This window comes from Typopeltis vanoorti, chromosome 15 (assembly GCF_054136105.1).
Source record: "Typopeltis vanoorti isolate ZY-2024b chromosome 15, IOZ_Tvanoo_1.0, whole genome shotgun sequence".
Classification (NCBI taxonomy): Eukaryota; Metazoa; Arthropoda; class Arachnida; order Uropygi; family Thelyphonidae; genus Typopeltis; species Typopeltis vanoorti.
The window spans coordinates 106,130,935-106,153,160 of record NC_143563.1 but is presented as its reverse complement, the minus strand read 5'-3'; the positions used below and the strand labels follow the sequence as shown (position 1 = coordinate 106,153,160).

At 36.4% G+C, this 22,226-nt stretch overlaps 1 protein-coding gene across 1 annotated transcript in view; it reads left to right on the top strand.

The window, feature by feature from the left end:
* Nucleotides 1-22,226, top strand: part of LOC150099055 (uncharacterized) — a 233,543-nt gene that overhangs the window by 94,412 nt on the left and 116,905 nt on the right. Inside the window, exons 4-5 of the mRNA XM_090405052.1 lie at nt 11,224-11,394; nt 16,057-16,191. Coding sequence (XP_090261178.1) covers nt 11,224-11,394; nt 16,057-16,191 — 306 coding nt within the window. The remainder of the gene's footprint in view (nt 1-11,223; nt 11,395-16,056; nt 16,192-22,226) is intronic.

Sequence of the window (22,226 nt, the reverse complement as noted above, 5' to 3'; positions counted from 1 at the left end):
ATGCTTAAATCTAACAATGTTTTATATGTAATCTGATTATGTATTTTCCATACTTGCTCAATATAATAGTGCTCTGATAGCCACAATTACGGTACGAATGCTATAACTAGTGGAACTCATTTACACAACGATTTTGTTAAAGATTCCGTCAAGTTGTTTTAGTTATTTGCATCTGCGTACTACATCTGACCCAATTATGTACTGTCTCTAGTAATGCACCTTTCTGTTAAAATAAAAACACCTAAATTACCTACTTAATATAGTAATTGTTAAGTACTGAAGATGGTTTTGATTTTAGTAACGTAAATAACTTCTTCAAAAACATTTAAAGAGGTCTCATCTTGACTATCGCAAAAGTTTTGTGCAGTGAAGTTATTTTGAATTTATTTTCCAGCCGAAATGGCTGGCGAATGTGTGTGTTAGACACAAGTTGTTTGTCAACGTAGGTTGGGGGAGGGGCCGAAGTAATAGAATTTCGAAAGAGAATCATGAAATTTCTTTGCGTAGCTTTGAAGAATTGCAGCTGCAAACAGAAGCAGAAAAACATAGACCCAAGTTGTGGTCGATGATGTGACGACTTCGCTGCACTACTCCAGAGCTGTGGGGATAAGTGGCTTCTGCCGAGACAACCGCGTTACGGTCTGCCGACCGAAGTAATTACATCTCGAAAGCAGCAGCAATGGCTAGTGGTAGGAGGTGTTTCGCGAACTTCATGGCCACCAAGGGCAGCACTCTTTGTAATTACACACTGACGGAAAATGAAAGTGGTGAAAGTAAGAAGTTCTGGAATTTAAAACAAAGAAATATCTCCTAATCTTGTCCGATGTGTGTGCGTTTCAAGGGTGCTACAAATAAGTGAGCAATCAACTAAGGAACATGGGGAGGATTTTTTTTTTTCTAACAACAGTTGTTGTATAATGTACACGCATATAATAACATGAAACACCAATTTTGCAAACAAAAATTTTACAAGTTGAACTTCGATGAGAAATTAATTAAAACATTTGAGAAGTTTAAATTATTATTACTATTATTTAACATCTGCAGGGACTCATCGAGGGAGACATCTGCTCTACAACTCCGTCTGCACCATTCAATGACCATCTGACAGCAACTACACTAACGCCATCTATCGCTGACCACCACTGGTATTTCCACAGATAATCGCAAATATCCATGCCCACGGCGGGATTCGAACCCGCAGCCTTTTGGCTGGAGAGCGGATACACTATCCAATCGGCCAACCAGGCTGGCTAAACAATACTTGCCGAGGATCGAATAACTGGAATCGAACTGACGACGCTCTTTATTCGTGAAGTCTAGCGCTGAGGAGTGCAACCACCAATTCCACTGAGCTATCCAGGCTCAATTAAATTATAAACTTGAAAGGGTGGTTCGAATTCTGTTTGGGACACGATCTTTATAAGGTTTTTCATCTGAAGATGAGTTATTCGGTCTCATATTGTGGTTTTTTTTTAAGGGCTTTTTTTACTCTACTTTTTATCATAAGCAAGTAGCGAAGTTTCCCCCATTACCCTATAACCAACCGAATTTCATAATACTGTCAAGGATGAGTTATCTTTGAACGTCCACAAAGTTTAATATCTTTAAAAAATGGTAATCTTGCTGCAAAATTCGGTACCTTTTACCTTGGTGAAAGGCATCTTTCGAAACTGAGTTTCGAAAGCATCGATGGTTCTGAAGAAATGGAAGACGTTGGTCTGCGTATTGTAAAGAAAATGCGGTTGCCAAAAAAGACTAAATTAAATTATGATAAACTTAACACGAAGCTACAAAATGAAGCACTTTGTAAAACACTCTAAAGAAATTGAATTTTTCACGTCAACATTAACTGAATAAAATAATCGGAATTACATTAAGTAAACTGGAAGCTGATTTTTATAAGGAAAGATAACTTTTTCAAGAAAGAAAGAAAGAAGCTAATAATTTAATAATAATGTTAGTTGCGATAAGCGGGTTAATCCTTTGTTAGTCTTTTGTAATTATTTACAATCAAAAAAGAAAGTTAAAAACTTGTTTTTGAAATGTTTCTTTTCGTGCGATTAATTGAGAAGAGCAGCCCCTGTTTCCGAAGTCTGTTTTGGCTTACTTTTCAACGATCTCATCTTCGTTATTATAACATAAGGAGTATTATTTTTAAGAAGTCAAAGCACGGTATTTCATTCTTGCTTAATTATCACTGTCTGAAGCTTATTTTTTGTGTAGTTTACTATACGTACCGACAAACAAAAAATGTCATCTCTTATATGTGAGATGACAGAAATCTACATAATTAAACGGATATTTTGTTAAAATGTGGTTAATATGTAAAGTAGAGAAAGAAACACATTATCCCGTTAAAAGAGAAATGCATACTCCGTGAACAGTGTTCTCTGCATCCTTATCCCATTGGATAATTAGTTTTTTAGTGAAGAGTTTATACCGGGCTCGACTCATATTTCGTTGTTTTGTGCACAGAATCTCGTATTATACGAATATCTCCATGGAGTCGGAAGGCTCATCGCAGGCCACCCACACTAACCATTATGTACGCAATACCAATCACATCTCTCCTTAAACTCAGGCGATCACAACCGCAGACCGTGTAGCCTGTTTCTATCTCTACCCATCATGTATTGACAAATTTTATTTTGGCACTTTTATGGAACCCTCTCAGTAACTTATGTTCTAGCTTAAGTTCTAGCATGTCCTCGTCTTTTTCGTCCGTCAACTAGACTTCGAAACTCGCACACCTTCAATCTCTCCTCATAAGGAGAATCCCACAGACATGTCACCAGTTCGAGTACCCCTCTCTAGATGCACTCCGTTACTTCCAGATCCCAAAGTTTTAGTTTTGCAGACATATCCTGTAACTTTTAATATTCAAAACTAGTTTGTACGACTGGCATTTAGAATTGAACTGCTAACCCTCACCACAATCACTTATACGGCAAAGCTTTGCTTTATAGAAATAGTTTAACCACCAGCTAAGATGATGATAAAGAATGCTTAATGACCACATCCTAATTTTCCAGTCACATATAAGGCATTACTAAATTTGATTTCGATTAATTTTGGTATGAAAAATCAACAATAAAATATCCGTATAGAATTGATATTTGATCAAGATTCTTTTTCAAGATCAAGATTGTTATCAGAATTTTTTTTTTGTATTATTTTCTTGGAAAGGTAACACCGACAAAAATGCGATAATTTTAAACAACTTTATTACTTTATACTTTTCGTTTGCTATTTTGTTTCATATCTATTTACAAAGTAGCTAAAATCCTTGATAGAATCTCCTTCTTTAGTATATTGCAGCGACACTTTGCCATTTCTTTTAACTCCGATATAAATGAAATCCACTGGGCGATTTCTTATGTTGTAATTTCGTGAAATCTTAAACGAATGCTACAAATCTATGGCTAAATTATTCAAGTGAATATTAAAGGTTTGAAAGAGAATAAATCAGATGTTTTTAAATAAATTTTAAAGAATTAAAATTGCCAACTTGGTAGGAAAATAAGTAAAGGATTATGTTAAGACAGGAGATACAAAAGCTTCACCGGTTATAATCACAAGAAAACTGCCGTATTTAATAGATTTTCAAGACCCAAAAATATCTAACGAATATTGAAATGCAATTTTCTCTTTGATCAAATATATTTCTGTCTCTTCTGAAAAACAGATTCTTCCGTTTTATTCGTAAAGATGGTTAAAACAGAAGCTACATTTCCAGAAGAGTAACTGGAAAAGTTTTAATAATGACATATCTTTTATTCTTCCCGATATTTACGAACAATTCTTGGACTTACACGTAAACAAAATATCACTCGTAATTTGAAGGATGCAGCAGTGTAAAATTTGAAAAACAAAATCACTCTAAATAAAAACGTGAGTAAATTTGGAAGATATTTGCATACCACTCTAGGGAAAAGACAATTCTGCTTCTGTTTTTACAACTCAATAATCTGTACTCAACAACGAAACGCTTTTATATTAATTAAACTGTGGAGGAACAATAAAGTAATTGTCAGCTTGAAAACCCACTGAAATGGTTTCTAGATGGTGATTTCGTGTTTTGTAGGACCTACCCTTACAAGCCTTCATTATAAATGAATCAACATTCTCTTTGCGTCACCCCACAATGGGTATGTACGTAATTATTTTTACAGCTTCTAATCAGATTTATTTATGGGTTTCCATTAGTCCCTTGGAAAATGCATTTTCTATAAAACAATAATAATGAAATATCTTCTTTATTGAGTAGAATTATTCATTTAGTAATCGCAAATTGTATTACTTGTGATATTCCTATCACAAGTAATACATGTATTCTTTATTGAGTACAAGAAATTCTTTGAGTATTCCGCCACTTCTTGGCTCTTGATAGCGCTGTTTTTGTTACCAAGAGAAGACTGAAAATTGGACACCTCCGCCACGAATTTATTGGATTTTAGCCCAAATAATATTTCGTTGTTTTAGCACTCTTTCGACACCTGATGCTCTCTCACACACACACACACACAGCAAGAATTCATTTGTTTGTGGTGTGTTCAGCTAATACGTAATAGGAATGTTCCATGCCAATTTTAAAACGTTCTTACTTTTCCTTTTTCAGTTCATCCTTGTAATAATCATATTATGAATAGCCAGATGAACGAATTTGTACTAATACTTCATTTGTAAGGTGCTACAATTCTCAGTTGCAGTCCATGATGGATGTTTGTTAGCCTTTTTAAACTAAGTCTCATATGGGAATGAAATTTCCTCTTTTTTCTCCTCCAATATTTTTTTAATCCTCAACTCTGAAACATCGTTAGAGAACACACAATTTATAGGCATAATAAATTGGTATATCACCATACCCTAAATATATCAATATATCACCATACCCTAAATAAATGCTTCAATTTTAAAGTACAAATATCCCGAACAAAAAACGTAAATATTTATATTGTGAACTAGCCTATTAGGTACCCCTTTTTAAATTTCAACACTATATTGTAAATTTTGTATGCTACCCATAGAATTCAGTAATCAGAGTTTATCCTCTATATCACTACTGTTGACTCCGAATATGATACATTAAAATTGACGTTGGAAACTAATTTTATCATAAACATGAAGTGCTTAAAATTAGAAGAAAAACAAATCCAGGACTGGCGCTGAAAGAGAAGTCTCTTCAGGGAGCTTTGTATAGTAGTACATAAAAAGTATCGCGAATTTGGCTCCTCAAGAAAGGTGTTTGTTCTGCCGAATTTAAGTTCTTTCTGGAGTCTGTATTTGTGAGCAGGTGTGCACGTGTATACATGCGTTACAGAGATTGATTATAATCTCTGTCATAGCATTAAAATCGAATTCTAAATCTCAAAATGTAACAACGAACATTGCCTAGGAAATCAAATAGGTGCAACTCGATGAATCTCGTGATTGAAAACATCCAGAATCTTATGCATGAAGTGCTTGGAGTTGTGTTTCATCCAAATAGGTTCTCCTCGAGCAAGTGACAGTTGCCATTTGATTCAATGTTTCGCAATGGAGGGCGAGTTCAAGTTTACTAAACTGGCTGACATGCACTTTAATTAAGGCAACAGAAATGCAAGCTGAGCTCGTCGGCTTAATCAAAAGCATTCCCCGGTCATTGAATTCCATGCTGCCGAACGTTCACTCGTCTTCATCACTGCACAGTTTCTGCATCCCGAAATGAAGGAAAGGAAACGAAGAACCAGCAGGATTCAGGGAGTTGAGAAAACATACAGCGTCTAGTGGATGAATCCAAGTTTTGCACACGGGGGATTGCAAAGTAAGAGACCATCTCCCAAGGCAGTGTATGGATGATCTTACATGAATATCAGTTTTTTTTTCAAAATGTAATTCCCACCCATGAAAGTTATAATCCTATAATAGATTAGTAATATCGTGGGATATCTAAGCATCTTTTTTCTATTTTTAATATTTTTATTCAAGAGATCAAACATGAAACTTTTTTTTCAAGCCTCCAATAAGCATGCAGGTGACCTCACTCCAGGATGAAATTCATCTACCCCGAATAACAATTACAAACATCCATGCTGACAGTAGGATTTGAACCCTCAGCCTGTTGATCGGAGAGCGGTATGTTAACCACTCGCCCAACCAGGTCGATTGTATCCATACCATTCGTAAAAAATAAAGTAATAAAGTTGGCATTATCAGTAGTTTCTACAACAGTTATTCTGCCAAGACGCCAGCAGCGATTCTGAATCAACACATGGTTAGTTATACATGAAGATGGAACAGGATCAATTGTTTTCCTAGCAGGCTCAAAAGACCTATGTTACTACAATGCAATTTCTTCCGTAACCTGGTAGAAAGTAACTTTCATGATGTGCTCGTTGACATTCTTTTGATGTTCCTGCATCACATAGTTCCACCATACTTCAAGCCAGTCATGATGCCTCTGAGTATCTTGATCAAAAGATTACTTTTGATCCTACGCATTTCTATTTGTAGAGCCATTTGAAGTTATTAGTTTTCTCAGTGGAAAATGTTGATGACCGCGTTTTTCACGCTTGCTGTGAGCTACGTTCATTCTATAGTGTTTCTTTTGCCACCTAAGAGATTTTTGCTTATTTCTTGATATGATGTCTTCCATCGGCACTGCATGTTGTTAGCATTAGTACTACAAAGGAAGATCTCGGAAATGCGAGGTTTTAGCAATCATATTTATCGAACCCTTTCGTCAGCTTTTATGATGAAATTCACTTTTAAAGTTTATGATGGAGCGTGGAACGGACCTGTTTTGATATCTCCTCTTCAACTAATAACTTCTGATCCCACTACGGATGGGAATGTTTAGATAGGAGATAAACTTAATCACCTTGCGTAAGGTCTCAGCCACCTTAGGTAAGTGGGGTGGTGATCAGACTTGAAGCGTGACCCGAGTTTGTGAAATAATTGCTAGTTTAATAAGATGAAGAATTTTTCAACTACTTCGTATTTTAGATTGAGATATTTCAGACTTACTGCACGAAATCATAATTTGGTTAAGAAAAAACACTGAGATGGCATTAGAGAATACATTTGTGAATTTTAACTTGTAAATAGTGAGTGAAAGGTAGAAGCGCGCTGTTTTTGTCATTAAAGTTGTCTTTCGTTCTCTCTCTCTGGCTTTCACCCCCTGTCATTAACGGCTGTTGGAACGGCAGGGGAGATGGTAACGACTTTTGTCATTTATTTTTCTGCCATGTTTATGAGTAACCCCGAGGTGGCTTCATCTCATTTTGTTCTCATACTGAGCGAATGATAATTACACTGCACTGCAGTGGAATGCAGTGTAAAGTACAAAGAAAAGCCATTTATTATAATTTATTATATTATAAATATTCAATGTTATTTTAACAGCGTGCTAATGTGTAACCAGAAGGAACATACAAGATGGTCTGACAGAACTGCGTAATTAAGTTCTAAATACTAGTTCTATTAAAGAGATTGAGTGCTTAAAGATTAAAGCTAGTTGGTTTCGCGTTGTAGGATATTGAGGTAATTGGTGAGAAGTTACTAGCTCTCTACAAGTAGATGCTTCACGCGCAAACTTTGTTTGCTTACACTTAGGTAAAGGATTAAAACAAGAAGAATTTTGTGTTCAATGCAAAAGCCAGCAAGGACTTCTAATCTATGTTCAGTTATTTAGTTTCACGTTAGTAGTTATCCATCTGAAATAATGAGAGAATCCCCCCTCCCCCCCCACACACACACGAGCATAAAACACCAGCTTCATAGCTTTCGTGACTGCGGTTGTTATTCCAAAGAATCAGATTCAGTGAAAATAATAAGTAAAAATGCATATTGCACGTTAAGTCTCTCATACAATCAATCCTAGATGGCATTGCAACCAGAAACAAGCTGATATAGCGGTATGCTTTTGCTTAATTATAGGAGAGAGCTATCGAGGATAATTCCTCAGCCAAGAAGAAAGATGTTTTGTTGCACAGACATCTTCATCAAAAAATGATGTATTCAGTTGAAAACGTCATTTTCTAAAATCCGAAACGTCATCTACAGGGTGTCCCAAAATTCACGCAAGAAGTAATTTTGATAGAAAACACAGGTTTTTAATTAAAAATTGTAATTTCTTATTGATTCATAAAGTATACAGTATAGGGTTATGCATGGAATTGCATATCGGGTAAATGGCCTCCACGGCTTTGCTGGCATACCCACTCTTTTGTCGAAATTTTCCATGACCGTTTTTTGCATAAATGTGGCTGAATTTCGTTGATACAGCACTCAATTTCCTCCTTCAAGGCGTGGGTGGTCGTGGGCTTGTTGGCATAAACCTTAGACTTCGAAAAACCCCAAAGAAAAAAGTCCAACGGCGTTCAGTCACATGATCTGGATGGCCAATTCTGATCACCAAAACGGGAAATGACTCATGCAGTAATTGAATTGTTTCTCGGGCTGTATGGCATGTGGCACCGTCTTGTTGGAACCACATGTCGTCCACATCCATATCTTGCAATTTAGGCCCAAAAAACTGGATTATCCTGTCGCGATAGCGAGCACCATTAACTGTTATTGCCTTCCCAGCCGCATTTTCGAAGAAGAATGGACCGATTGTGCCTTCAGCCCAAAATCCGCACCAAACAGTGACACGTTGTGGATGCATTTTTCTCAACAATCATTCGTGGATTTCCTGAACTCCAAATGCGACAATTTTGTCGATTAACGAAGCCATCAAGATGAAAACGAGCCTCATCGCTGAAGATGATTTTGTTAAAAATAAGCATCCACTTGTTGTTGTTCCATAATCCATTCAACGAACTCTCGTCCCTGTGTGTGGTCATTTTTAATAACCCTGAACTGTCAGCTATCACGCTGTCTTTTTTTTTCTCGTTGGCAACACTTTACCGCATAAATGGCGCTAAATTTAAATCTTGCGTGAATTTTGGGACACCCTGTAGATGGCATGCTTAGCACTGCTCATGACTATGCTAACCACAGAAAATTTTGTGAACCACTGAAGGTGCACCCATCTAGCTGATCAGTGATATGCTGATATATCGACGGGATATATCGCTTATTGTAGTTATCTTGTCAAAGACTGGAGAGAAGTCGTAGAAGAATCCTATGGTAGGACAAGTGCATAAATGTTTGGAGATTATGTAGGAAAATAACGTGTAATGGAAGTGTCACGTAATAATAGCAGTCGCATCATTTGTCTATATCAGAATAAAGTCTTTCGTTTTTATTTTTGATATAATCTCGAGATTCGAAGAGAGGGTGAGGAGCAAAGGGACTTCTCAACGAGCCTGACAAACATTTGCTCATAAAACATGCAAGTGTAACTCCTGAATAGTTACAAGCAAGTAGCTGTTACTCATCACAACACATGCACGCATTGTATTTAAGGACATTTTGTGGTCTGTCAAATTTCTGTTTTGTCAAATTTTGGAACCCTTTTTAGGAGTACCTCAAGACATCAGTATACCGGATATAAAATCCAGTTTAATACATTTTAGATAAAAACAGGATATTTTACCACTGTCCTTCATGAAACCCTTTCCACATCGTGATCTCTAGGAGATGGAGAGTTTTATGTACAAAAAAAGTCTTTTGAATAAGAACATGCAAAAACGGCATTTGCTACTTGCGCTTCCGGTGTCTTCAAAATGTATTAAGGAGAAGATAAATTAGACTTGCAGTTAACATCATGGTTCATAAAATATGCGCACATCTCCACGGAAAGGAACATGTTTACGATGTTTTCGTGAGAGACGTTAGTACATCTGAAAGCAGTTATTCCAGCTATTGGGAAATTGCTACGGTTATTCTTGTGCTGTCGTGCTCAATTCCGTCAAGAAACTTTTCCTTTTCCAAAGTTTTGTGCGGGGGTAAGTTGTAGCAAAATATTATAAGAAATTACGAGTAAAGAAGAGTTATCTTGGTGTGTGGTGTTAGTAATTTCTGCTTAACTCGAGTTTCCCTGCAGACTACATCATTACGTTCGTTTGAAAAGTAGTGCGCAGCAAAGCCAGTCACGGAATATTTCATCGTCGTCACGCTAAGCCTTCCTCGGGTTAGGCATCTTCGTCCTGGATTTTAAGTGTGCACTTATGAATATTTCATGCGTCTCTGTTCTTCCTACTCTTGCATGATTACATGTTAGGCGCAACTCTCTCTCTCTTCCCCTGCACGGTGTCATCAAGAAACTATAGTGGGATGTGACACGTCATAGATATACATCTAAATGCATTTTCGGATGCCAATATTGACTTGCTCTTTTCCTTTTAATTAAGTCCTCATTCAGTTTGATCCCATAATTTATTAAAATGAATCTATTATTGAACTGACCGAACAAGCATTAATATAGAAATGGGATGTGTCTAAAATTCCGACTAACTGAATAACCCCAAGAATTTAGGTGAATGCTCTTTCGACAATTCGCAAATGAACGTATACATTGATGTAAATTATACGACTATTTCTATGGCCATTTTTAACAATCCAACCCCTCAGGTTGCAGTATCAGCGCTACGGTAGGTTAAAGATCAGATAATCAGCGAGCCTCTCTGGGGACCAACCTTGGCATTTTTTCAATCTATTTCGAGCCTTCATTCTTCTAATTGGAGGATTCAACACTCATCCCATGAGATTCTGACTCACATATTGGTTGGAAAACAGAAATTTCTTTAACTCGGCTAGTAATCTTGGAAGTAAATTTGTATATAACTTTTTTTAAAAGTAAATAAACTCACTCAGAATTTTAGGATTGGCCTTGTTGACTTGTTTTAATTACACATTTCATGGCAATGTATGGACTGTATGTGGCATGCACAAATACATAATAGGATTGCGACCAAATAAATTTAAGACATATCAGAGCGATATGCTATAATGTTAAAGTATGATCGAATAACTGCTATCTGACAATTGGATTGTGGTGGCAGTAACTGGACATTTTTTTTTTTACTCCACACTAATGACAAATAACAACTTTTCTTTGTTATATTTTTTGTTTGAGTAAGTATTACCCCCATTGATTAACACTTCGTTAGCAAGATTTTCTTTGTCATATAGGCCAACAATAACAGGTAATTGTGGTTTAGAGCCTTTTATCACTGAAATAAAAACACTACAGTGTGAAGTATTAATGCAACCTAACTCTATCCGTATTCTGCTTCAGTAGATTATCCGTTATTTTTTATGCAGTTTCGGACATAATAGTTTTTTTTATTGCAGTGGCGATATCTCGACCCAGTCTCTTTTGCGACTTCGAGGATCCCGACTTATGTGGATGGTCACATGATCCTACCGACCAGTTCGATTGGCGAAGACATCAGTTTGCGACACCTTCTGGCCATGTTGGAACCGGACCATCGTTTGACCATACGTTTGGAAAAGGAAAAGCAGGTAACCCATTGAATTATTTCAATGCAAATATTCACATCACTGCTGAAATTAAAGCGATAAATTCAATCGTATTTGGGGAATTAACCTAAATTTTTACAGTTGGTGTATTCTTCTAGAATGTAAATTCTGAAGGAGTTGGAATTCTTCGTCACAATAATGCAGCATTTAATGGACACGTGACTCGCTTTTAAACCCGAGAAGATAGATGCAAGCAGTGCACATATTAACATGTGGGATTTGAGCTACCGGAATCGTTAGACTTTCAAAAGTAGAACAAGTGCACTTAAGAAGTTAACATCTAAGAGGTTGATAAGGAGCAGGTCATCATTGGCGATTAAGTTAGACCCCACCTCGTTGAATTCAAAGACCGAAAATGATCCACTACGTAATCTGTTAAGTGTGTCACAAAATGACCGCTGCTATTAAATTGACGAAACCGAATTTGAGTTAAGCTACTTACGTTGTTGTGCAGCAGCCGTATCAACGAGGGAATGGACGATGCTTCATTTATTTGAAGATCTCTCTCTCGAAGTGAGTGATACTTGGAATCCCCTTGGCTTCTAACAACAGAACAAAATGCAAATTAGAATGTTTCGAAACTGAATTTACTTGGGGCGTTAAAATTATTGCAGTGAAGAAAACCTCAGGATTATCCATAAATACAAAGATATTTCATGGTCTAGTACAGGGTTTCCCAAACTGTGTTCCGCGAGAAGTTCTGGAATTTGTCATTTTAGTTTTCTAGGCATTTTTCATGAATAAATATTTTATAGTGGAAATATTCTGAGGAAAATAATATTCGTGAATATGTCGAAGAGCTCAGATCCAGAACGCCTAATAACATCTGTGTATGTTAATTTTCACACGTCGAAACCTTTCAACATTTGGGAAAAGGAATACCGCTGTTTATGACGGATCATAAAAATTGCCTGCAAGCGGATTATAATAATGATGGCATATCCTCTGTTCTCAAAATGGAAGGAATTGACGTCTGTGTAGCAAATGTCAGTGACCAAGCGGCATATTTTTAAACATGGAAATATTCACGAATTATCGTTAATTTTCACGCATCGAAATCTTTCAACAGTCGGGAAAGAGAATACCGCCGTTTATGACCGATCATAAAAATGGCCTGCAAGCCGATTGCAATAATGGGTGGCGTATTCTCTGTTCTCAAAACTGAAAAGTCAGCAAGGAAATATAAAGAAAATTTTCCCACTGAAATTGAAGATCAAGGTAGTCTGTATCCGGTTCTCAAATCTATTAATACTGAATACTTTCTTCGCAAGTTCGTATTGCAGTGTGTAAGTGCTTGTTCTGAAACCGGAGTGCCGCGATTTTTTTTTAAAGTAATAGGAATATGGAGTTCAATTCTAATACGAATAAGAGACAAGGCCCTTTGTTTAATTTTGGTATTAAGAAATCTCTTCTTGAAGGTGTTTGTGACGGAACAGATAGCGAGTCATCCACCTCAAGCCTACAAAGATCTCCAGGATGTACAAAAGGAGGGGAAAACTACCAGCACTCAGGAGAAAAAGTCTGCATTCACTCGTAAGTACTTATAATAGTATTATAAATATATTTGGTGATCAGAATAGGTATGTCAATGAAAATCAGCACAAATTAATTTAATGACGTTTGTTTAATTAATAAAAATCAGCTAAATTACCAATTAATTATTAATTAATACATTACAAAATAACCAAGGTGTTACGTGAACATTTCAGGATTTGTGAAGTTCCGTCGTAGAAAAAGTTTGAGAAACCCTGGTCTAGTAAATGAGAGGTGTTTTTGTTTTTCATTTTTGAAATATAAAAATAATGTCTGGCAGGTACTGGAAAACACTTACTACCTATTAAAGAAATAATCTGTAGCATTTCTCCAAGGAGCAGAGACCGCGCAGCGTGTACAGTCATAACATAGCGATCTTGTCGTTTGAGTGGAGTCCCTGTTAATTCTGACCAGACAACAATATGATAGCAGGCTTGTTATGCATCAGCGTTTGTCTTCTCTCCCCTACACACCCATGGGTTCGGATTCCAGCGTGGAATGGGCTCACTCACGTTACTCGTGTGGTGTAGGTTGACAACAATTCGTGGGTGTTTTCACATAAAAATGTCGTGTTCCGAGGATTTAATAAATTTGTTTCAATCACATCTTCTTTATAATAATTTTCAAACTTTTTCACTCATCTCCTTATAATCTGTCGCATTTTACAAATATTTTCACATTCAAATCTTTTTTGTATTCTCTGATAATCTGCATCTTGGCCTTTCTTTTGATATCCCAATACTAGTTTTCTTAATTTCCAACTTCTTTCAACCTTTTATTGTAGAATACTACATATATCGGTTTAACTTTTTTCAGTCTATTTTCATGAAGACCTCATTACAACAACCGCAATCGTTTTTCTGAGATGTACAAAATAAAAAGTTGATTTCGAGCGTTCTTCACTTTCCCCTCCATATCTTATTGTTGTTCTTTCCTTGCTCAATATTCAGAGTCAATTTCCTTTCCTCTTCCCAAAAGGGGGAAAAACAGGGCTAGCGAACGACCCAAACAGATAACAAATCTGTTTGCTGTTCAAGGTAAGGCGAATGTTTATTTTAGTATTAAAAAATGGTTAATTTAACATTTTAAGGAATCATAGAAATAGCTAATATATTTTTTTTTATTGGTTTTGGTGCTAAATCGGTTTAAAATAATATAAATTTAACAGACTGATATATCAGCAATTTGTTTTTAATTAATACACACACGCACCAAAATTGCTTCTAAACTACTTGCAAATATAGACGTCCATTTAAAAAAAAGCATATTGACGTAACTGACATTAGCTATTATCTGTAGCCATATCTCGTCTTTCCAATCATTATTATTTCTAGTCATTATTATTATTTTAAACTGATTCCTTCTCTACTGATGTTATTTGTGCCGATTTTTATAGAATACCAGGCGTGTCTTTGCACAGACTTCACTGATAGGGATGTGCCTTGATCGGAGTGAGTAGAATTCTGCCGCGAAGTAGCCTTTAACTTAACGTGCGCAAATTTTAATTTTCTGTGCAGTTGAATGAAAAGTTCCGTTTTGCACGAGAAGTTATAAATGACCAAAAACGTGTGAATAAATGTGAAACGTCTGGATAAATGGCATGACGCTGAGCGATAACAGGGTTGAAAGTTTCTTGTACAAGTAATTATCGGCAGCTAAACATATTTTTGAAGAAGATGAATGACGCAAGTCAGAGGCCGAATTATTCTTTCTCAGACATCACTTTTCTTTATTGAAACGTAGACAACAAAATCTCAGACTCCGTGTCACGATGGTGATGGATCATGTCAACTTTCTTGTGTGTAATATGGAGCTATCCACTTTAAGTACAATGTTTTATTTCTTCGAATAAAGACACTAAAAGTATAAAATTATCGTCAGAAAGAGTTCACTCATTTTTCAGTGTAGGCAGCGTGAATAGTAATTATAAGGAACTATTGGAAAACATTGTGTGGCTAACTGTAAGGAATGGAACAAACTCCAGTGTGTTTACGGGCTGAATTAAATACTCTCAGACCTTGAAAACAAACTGCCACTTCATAGTCTGATAGCGACTTTGTTAGCGGTGCATGAATATATTTAATCGACCCCATTCCCCTTACTTGAATGGATATTTTCTCTGTTCAGCCTCAGTTATTTATTTATTTATTAATAGTAGAAAAACAATTTGGCTTATTTCAGCCTGACCTTGTTCGCTATGACTTTGTTAACGCACCATGACTTGCACCAAACGTTTCAATATGAGTTACCATTTAACACATGGATGAAATATATGAATTGAAATTAATTTATGAATGGTATTTAATTTCAGTGGGTACTTTGTATTCAAGTATACACTGATTTGTAAGCACATGTCGATGCCGGTATACGGTGGTTGGCAATAAAATTTGTTAATTATTGTACACACAAAAATGTTCGAGAAAGCAACCTGTTGCTGCCTCGAAATGATTTCGCAGTGCAATATTAGAATACACCAAGACCAGAAATCTACAGTTGGTCACAATTTGGATTCTTTTGACGAGTCCTTGGACTATATGGGGATATCATGCGGACTGATTGATTAGTCACTTCAAGGGGTCAAAATTCATTATAAACTGAATAAGCAACCAACAAACAAAAGTGGTCTAAATTTAAAATATACACAAGATTAGATTGGGATACATCGTGGCTTGACTTACTTTTACGATAATCCGTAGTCTCATCACATGACAGTTCTGCATCATCCGTTTAACCTTGGGATTATTAAAAATTTTAAGTAAGAATTACTTCAAAAAAATAATTACTTCAATTTCAAGTAAAGATTACTTCGCACTGAATTTTATTTTTATAAATTCCCGGTTTAATTTATTATACAGTTTATATGATTTCAATATCCAATTCTCTCAAACTCACTTAATGGTGTAATATGTTAAACGTTTATTTTGACCCACAACATTTACTCAGTACTCCTGAATGTAAAAAAAATAATAATTCAGAGGTGGTAAACTTTCTCCTGATTCGTGTCAACAAGAATCATTATTCTGGTCGACATCTCTCCTTGAAAAATAAATTATTTTTTGCAGTTTTGTTTATGGAGAAACTCTTGATCTAATTTCTCGTTTATTTTTCTAGGTTTCTACATGTACACAGAAGCTTCATCGCCTAGAAAAGAAAACGACACTGCTCGCCTCTTTTCACCTGTGTATCCTCCTGACAATAGTCCCGGATGTTTCATTTTCTGGTATCACATGTACGGAGATGCGATTGGTAAGCTACAATCTTGTTAATGATCTGTGTTTCCTCCCTCTCTCGCGATTTTCAAAGTTTGTGATGAAATCTTACTTAAATGCTACCAGTCTTCAGAGATTTAATCCCAAAGTGCAATTAGAAATTCTGGATTAAGTTGTTTTAGCTCCCACATTTGATTTTATTTTTGAACCGAATCTGTTTTCCCGCAATATCTTTTTTCTCTTGCGATGTGTTGCTAAGCCAATTACGTTAATGAAAGACAAAAAAGAAACTTTTGCATACTGAACTGGATTAACCGAGCTTACTAATTATCACATAACTAAAAGGTTTTTTCTGTCTTTAATTAGATAAGGACCAGAAGTCAATAATACTTCAGAGCGCAGATAAGACTTCAAGTATTTTCGAAGTATTTTACTTTTTATTTAATTGAAGTAATGAGCGCCTTAATGTGATAAACAGTAACGAGCTGCCACCTTGTGATAAAGATTGGCATTCGCGGAAGTTGAAGAAATCAAATTTATAAAAGTATAGCCTTAAGTACTAGAATTACACAACATATGGATCTTGGTGTATAAAAATTTAAAGTTCAAAGGTCACATTGCAAAAGTTGCAAATACGACGCAGAGGATAATTGCGATGTTGAAGCGAACCTTGACATGTAAGGTTAAGGAAGTCATTTTGCCTCTTTATAAGGCTTTGATAAGACCACACCTGGATTATTGTGCGCAGATTTGGTCTCTCGGGTTCCAAGGGGATAAAGAAACTGTGGAATGTGTGCAAAGAGGAGTTACAAAGATTATATCCGGATTATGGGATTTAGATTATGAGGACAGATTGCGAGTATGTGGATTGCAGACTCTGGTTAACAGGAGAAAGAGGGGGGTGATATGATAGAGGTCTATAAACTTTTGAATGGATGTTAGGATACAATCTGATGAGATTTTTCGTTATATGGAAGGCAGGGAGAAAACACGGGGGCATTCATGGAAGTTAAGTTTGTTCACAGTCAAGAAAGGGGTAAGAGTTTTTCTCCCAGGCAGCAGTGAGTGAGCGGATTAGTTTGCCCTTAATGGTAGTGAGTGCATCTGGTGTGAATGAATTTAAGGGAAGGTATGATAGCTGATTTGGATGATTTATAGCCTCCTTCGATGAGTCCTTGACTCCATGGAGGTCTCAGATGATTTAATAATAATAAAAATATTTTTTGTCTTTAAACGTGGGAAAAACGACAGTGCCATAGACAGTAGAATAACTTGGTATTGATCGGAAAAGCAACAACTACGTATAAAGTCATGTGCCAACTAGGAGATGGACTTGGGTATGCTTGGATCATCGTTTTCCTCCGCTATACGGTTCAACTGTTCCATCTCAAATTAGTACCCTATGGGTGTCTTTCCAGCCGATAGTGCCGAAATAGCGGTCTTATGAAAATATTAAATCGTGTTTTCTTGGAGGGTTAATGAACGCCATTGCAGAGAAGGGAATAAATCGCATAAGAATGCTTTCTTTTCATATTGGAGGCATTGGCATTTACGCGTAGATAAAACCCAAACAAGATCTCTCATTCTGTATAAAGTAATAAACAAACCGCCACTGATATTGCGAATGTGTGTCAGTAAAAAGTTTTTTGGACACGTTTCCTCTGCAACTTAGTTCATAACCTTTTCTCTTTTCCTTTTGTGTGGTTGAAGAATTTTTGCAATGCAACTAGTTCCTCTAAATTGATAACTTTCCTTTAACTGCATCGACTGCTTCGCGTTCGCAATCTCCGCGTTTCCGCTTGCTGGCCGTGAAAGTCGGTGCTCTTTCTCCTGCAAAAACAAGGCCGTCCAACCATGACATCGGAAGGTAGAAAACATACGAGTGTCTTTCTTGATTTCTAAATAAGAAATTCCGATTTTGATAGCTGCGTTTCTTCTTGACGACAGTAAAAAAAAAAAAAAAAAAAAAAAAAAAAAAAAATCAATTCTGGCTAACACTGATTCATGGTCTCCCGAACGCGGCGCTCGGGATTGGAGAAGAGAAAAAGATCGAAAGGTCATACATTATGCACCAAGGTCACGGCAAAGAAAGTTCTTTTTCTCCATTTGCATCTTCCATCAAAGTAACTTACTTTGATGGAAGATGCAACGTTCCCTACTTCTTGGCTGCCACGCTTTCTAGATCTAGCAGACGCTGCTGTTCGTTATGATCGTGAAGGCTGTCCGGAACACGTGAGGCAACGTGTCATCCATTTTTGACATGAGTTATGCCGAAATCGTCTGGCACGAACGTTGTTGTGACATTAGGTACAAGAGGCGCATCCCCTGATGCATGAAGTTAGCTTACGTTTCAGAGTACGGAGAACATTACGGAGAGGCGGTGCGGGAATGGCTGCTTGATGCTGCCTTGTTTATATGCCCTTGAAATGGAAGGTTCTTTTAAACGAGACGATTTGATTTTGCGCAGAAATGCCCCTTGTATCTAAACAGGGGAAAATAGTCCCTTGGGTTTGTTACGAGCAATTAGTATCTCCAAGCGACAGAATTCTTTAATATTAAAGCAACGTGTTGTTGTTATTGGATCTTTTATGAATGATATGTGCCTCCATAACTCGGTCAGTTTCGACGATGCCCTTTAGTTCGAAAGATCTAGACTTTTCATCTGAAGGTGAATTAGCTGGTCTCGTATGGAGGTGACAAGGTTTTTCATCCTGCAGAATAAGCAATCAAACCATTGAGCTTCTTACAGCTAAACAACTTGGCTTTTTGTACAATTAAGTTTGACAATGATAAGACGAATAATCAAATTTCTACGTCATATTTTAATGTGTGCTTAGTATCTGACCTGTTTAATTGCTAGAAGAAACCCAGGGTGAGATTCCTCTGCCGCATGAAGCCCACTGATTATACTGTAATTGGAAATTCGTTTAACGAATGAAATGCAAGCCTAGGACTGTTGTGAACAGGCACACCATGATAGTAGCATATTAGACAAGCATAATTCTGTATTTGAATATTATTAATGTATTAGATCTCATTGGATTCACAGAAGAACGTTTAAATAGTCAGCCAGTGAACACGTGCGATATATTATAGTTCATCATGATTAAGCCATTCTTATTTGTTTTCTTTCTTTTATAAGAAGTAATTACCATAATTTCTTTATCTTTTCTCCAAACGATGCAGCAGTTTACCCCTTTACTAAGTAGAACTATTCGAAATTATGTATGGCGATAAGCTGCCGAACCACTTCAGTTTTCACTTGAGTTATAGGAGCTCGAATCGAATAAATAGAGTGCGATTTCTGAATACTAAAATTAATTGGAGTTTAAAAATCTTATTATAATTCCGTTTAAATTATGCACTTGTTCGCTGGTGTAACAAAAGAGACCGCTAGCTATTACACATATTGCAAGAAATCGTACGTTTTTTTACAGTTCTTTTCAAAGAAAGTACGAAGTCATTAGCATTTAGTACCATTCCCCTTTGTTTGTAGCTATAAAAAGCACATATTTACATAACACTGCCTATAAACTTGTCATAACGTTCGCTATATATGAACACTTTGCATCCTTTGTTAAAAATCGTGACTTTTTTTAACCACTGCAACTTGGCGAACAAACGATGTCACTGCTCAGATGTTTCTGCGTACTGCAAACATTATTCTGATGTCACATTAACTTTGTGACATTACAACAATAGGATCGGTAAGAGCAGTTGGGATAAATCTGATGACATTGTATAATTCAACAGAATGAAAGAATATAAAGAAAAGCAACAAGGAGCACAGAAAGGAATAGAGAGTACTGACCGCTTTTTAAAATAGTGCTGTATACAAGAGTAATAAAAAACGGATTGGCTCGCTCTAAGATAGAAGCATTTTAACTACTAAATAGTTCCATTGACTTAATAGGGAGCGTAGCATTCACACCACTGTTGGACATTTACAGAAATTACGTGTTTTGAACTCAGCAAGAATAACTTGCAAATCTTGAATCATGAAGATGAAATGTTTTGTCTCCAGTGACATCTCTGAATCTTAGGAAAAAAAGTCGCAGAGTGAAAGACCTGGAGATTAAAGAGGATGAGTAGTGCCGAATTTTGGGTCAGAAATTTCAACGTGAATAGAAGCCTTGTGAAAGTGGAGAAGTTCCTTTGATCCGATCCGTGCCATGATTTCACACATTTTGATCTTCGATCAACATCTCCACCCTTTCGCCATTTACAGATGCCACTCTTCTTTGGAACATCTTGAAGCTTACTGTGGAAGGTTTTCATTTTTTTTTTTTCACTCTGAAGCGGAACTTTGAATCGCGACAAACAATCCCACTTTACAGAGCTATTACTTCCAAATAACGCAACTCTGAAATAAACAGCGTGTGACCAGCATATTCTATTCTACCTACAGCTAGCGGAGATACCCCGTAGGAGCGTCACGTAGCGATGATTTCAAACCGATCTAATGACACTTCTCAAAGCAATTCAGAGTCCTGAAACAACTTTTTTTTTTTGTCCATTTGTTAGGTTATTATGTTCAAATATTCGTTTACTGTGAGGAGAGAATGGAAAACGTTCCTGGATGTGTTTTATTTGGATATTCTTCTTAAGACATATTTAAAGAAATTTTTTTACTGTAATAGAGTACAAGCGCATAGTTGCAAGTCCAGATGATGTAGAATTGTTCTGCGTTTTGGTTCCAGCAAAAAAGAAAAGGGATAAAAAGCCTCCCGATTTATCTTAAGCTCAGACAAATAAGGCACGTACCTCAGGCGCGCCATAACTTGTAGAATGTTATGTTTTTTATTCGTTTATCTCCTCGAATAATAGCTTTATTTTTGTTATAAATCAAATAGTTTTTTAAATGCATCTTTAAAAATATGTAGTATAACTATGCACGACATGTCAGAGTCCACATGACAACAGTGGAGAATAATTGAACACTTTCTATAAGGAGACGTATTTCGGCATAAGACCAATTTATTTAATTTTTTTTTTAAATGTGTATTTTATTCGAAATAAAAACGTTGAAGTTCATATATGGCGCTGTGTTAGTTGATGTGAAAGAAGGATTTCGCCTCCAAAAATAAACAAATAATAAAAAGAGAAAATTTGTCTATTGCTCGTGATACAGCAGTGATACACCTCGAAGTGTTGTTGGAAATATATACTACAGATAACAAACGGGTATAAAAAGTACGCAATCTTTTAAGCAGTATAGGTCGCAAGGATGTAATCATCACTTCATTTTAAAACACAGACATTCCGGTGGTATATCCGTGTTTTAAATGAAGAAACCGAATTAACGGACGTAATACATTGGCCTCATAGCACGAGTTGCTTCTGCCATAAATCGCAATTCTGCGGTGTAAAACGGGCACAAAATCACGTGGCTTTTAATGCACGTTACATTAGCACAAGCTCAAGTTCGGTAACGATTTACAGTTTGTTAATTAAAAGATTCTTTTCCCCAGACGATTTAATTGACTAGAGATGGTTTCAAATAAACATTCAGTCCATTGTGGATCTCATCTCCACGGGATGAATCGCCTCCCCGCATACGCTTTAAAACCTTCCCAAAGAATAAATTATCGCCGTGGTTCCCGCTTCAGTGTCGGAGACGGACATGCTCCGATTTGCATTCATCTTTTTTTCATCAGTAAAAGATTTTCTTGAATCCACGATTATCTTGCAACTGCGCTGTGTTCTTATCAACTGCCCGATTTCTTCTGCGTTCTTCGTTATATATTTTTTTTTTGTTTTGTTTTATTACATTTTTTCTTGCAGCTTTCGTTTGCTTTAGAGTAATCAATATCGGGTTTCTTTTTTATTTTGAATACGTAATCTGGGAATTTTAATTTTCTTTTGTCTGCTGATTTCGTTGAATATAAACGAATAAAATTCAACAATCAAAAGATCTTTTAAAGGTGAGAAAATCTGCGTGCATTTCTTTCCCCCCCCCCCCCCCCCCGAATGCTTAGAAAGTATTGCATCGAGCTTGTGTTGTAGTTCTTTCCGGTTGTCGCATGAACTGTAAACATTTATTACTCTATTTAAATATCTATTTGGTTTATT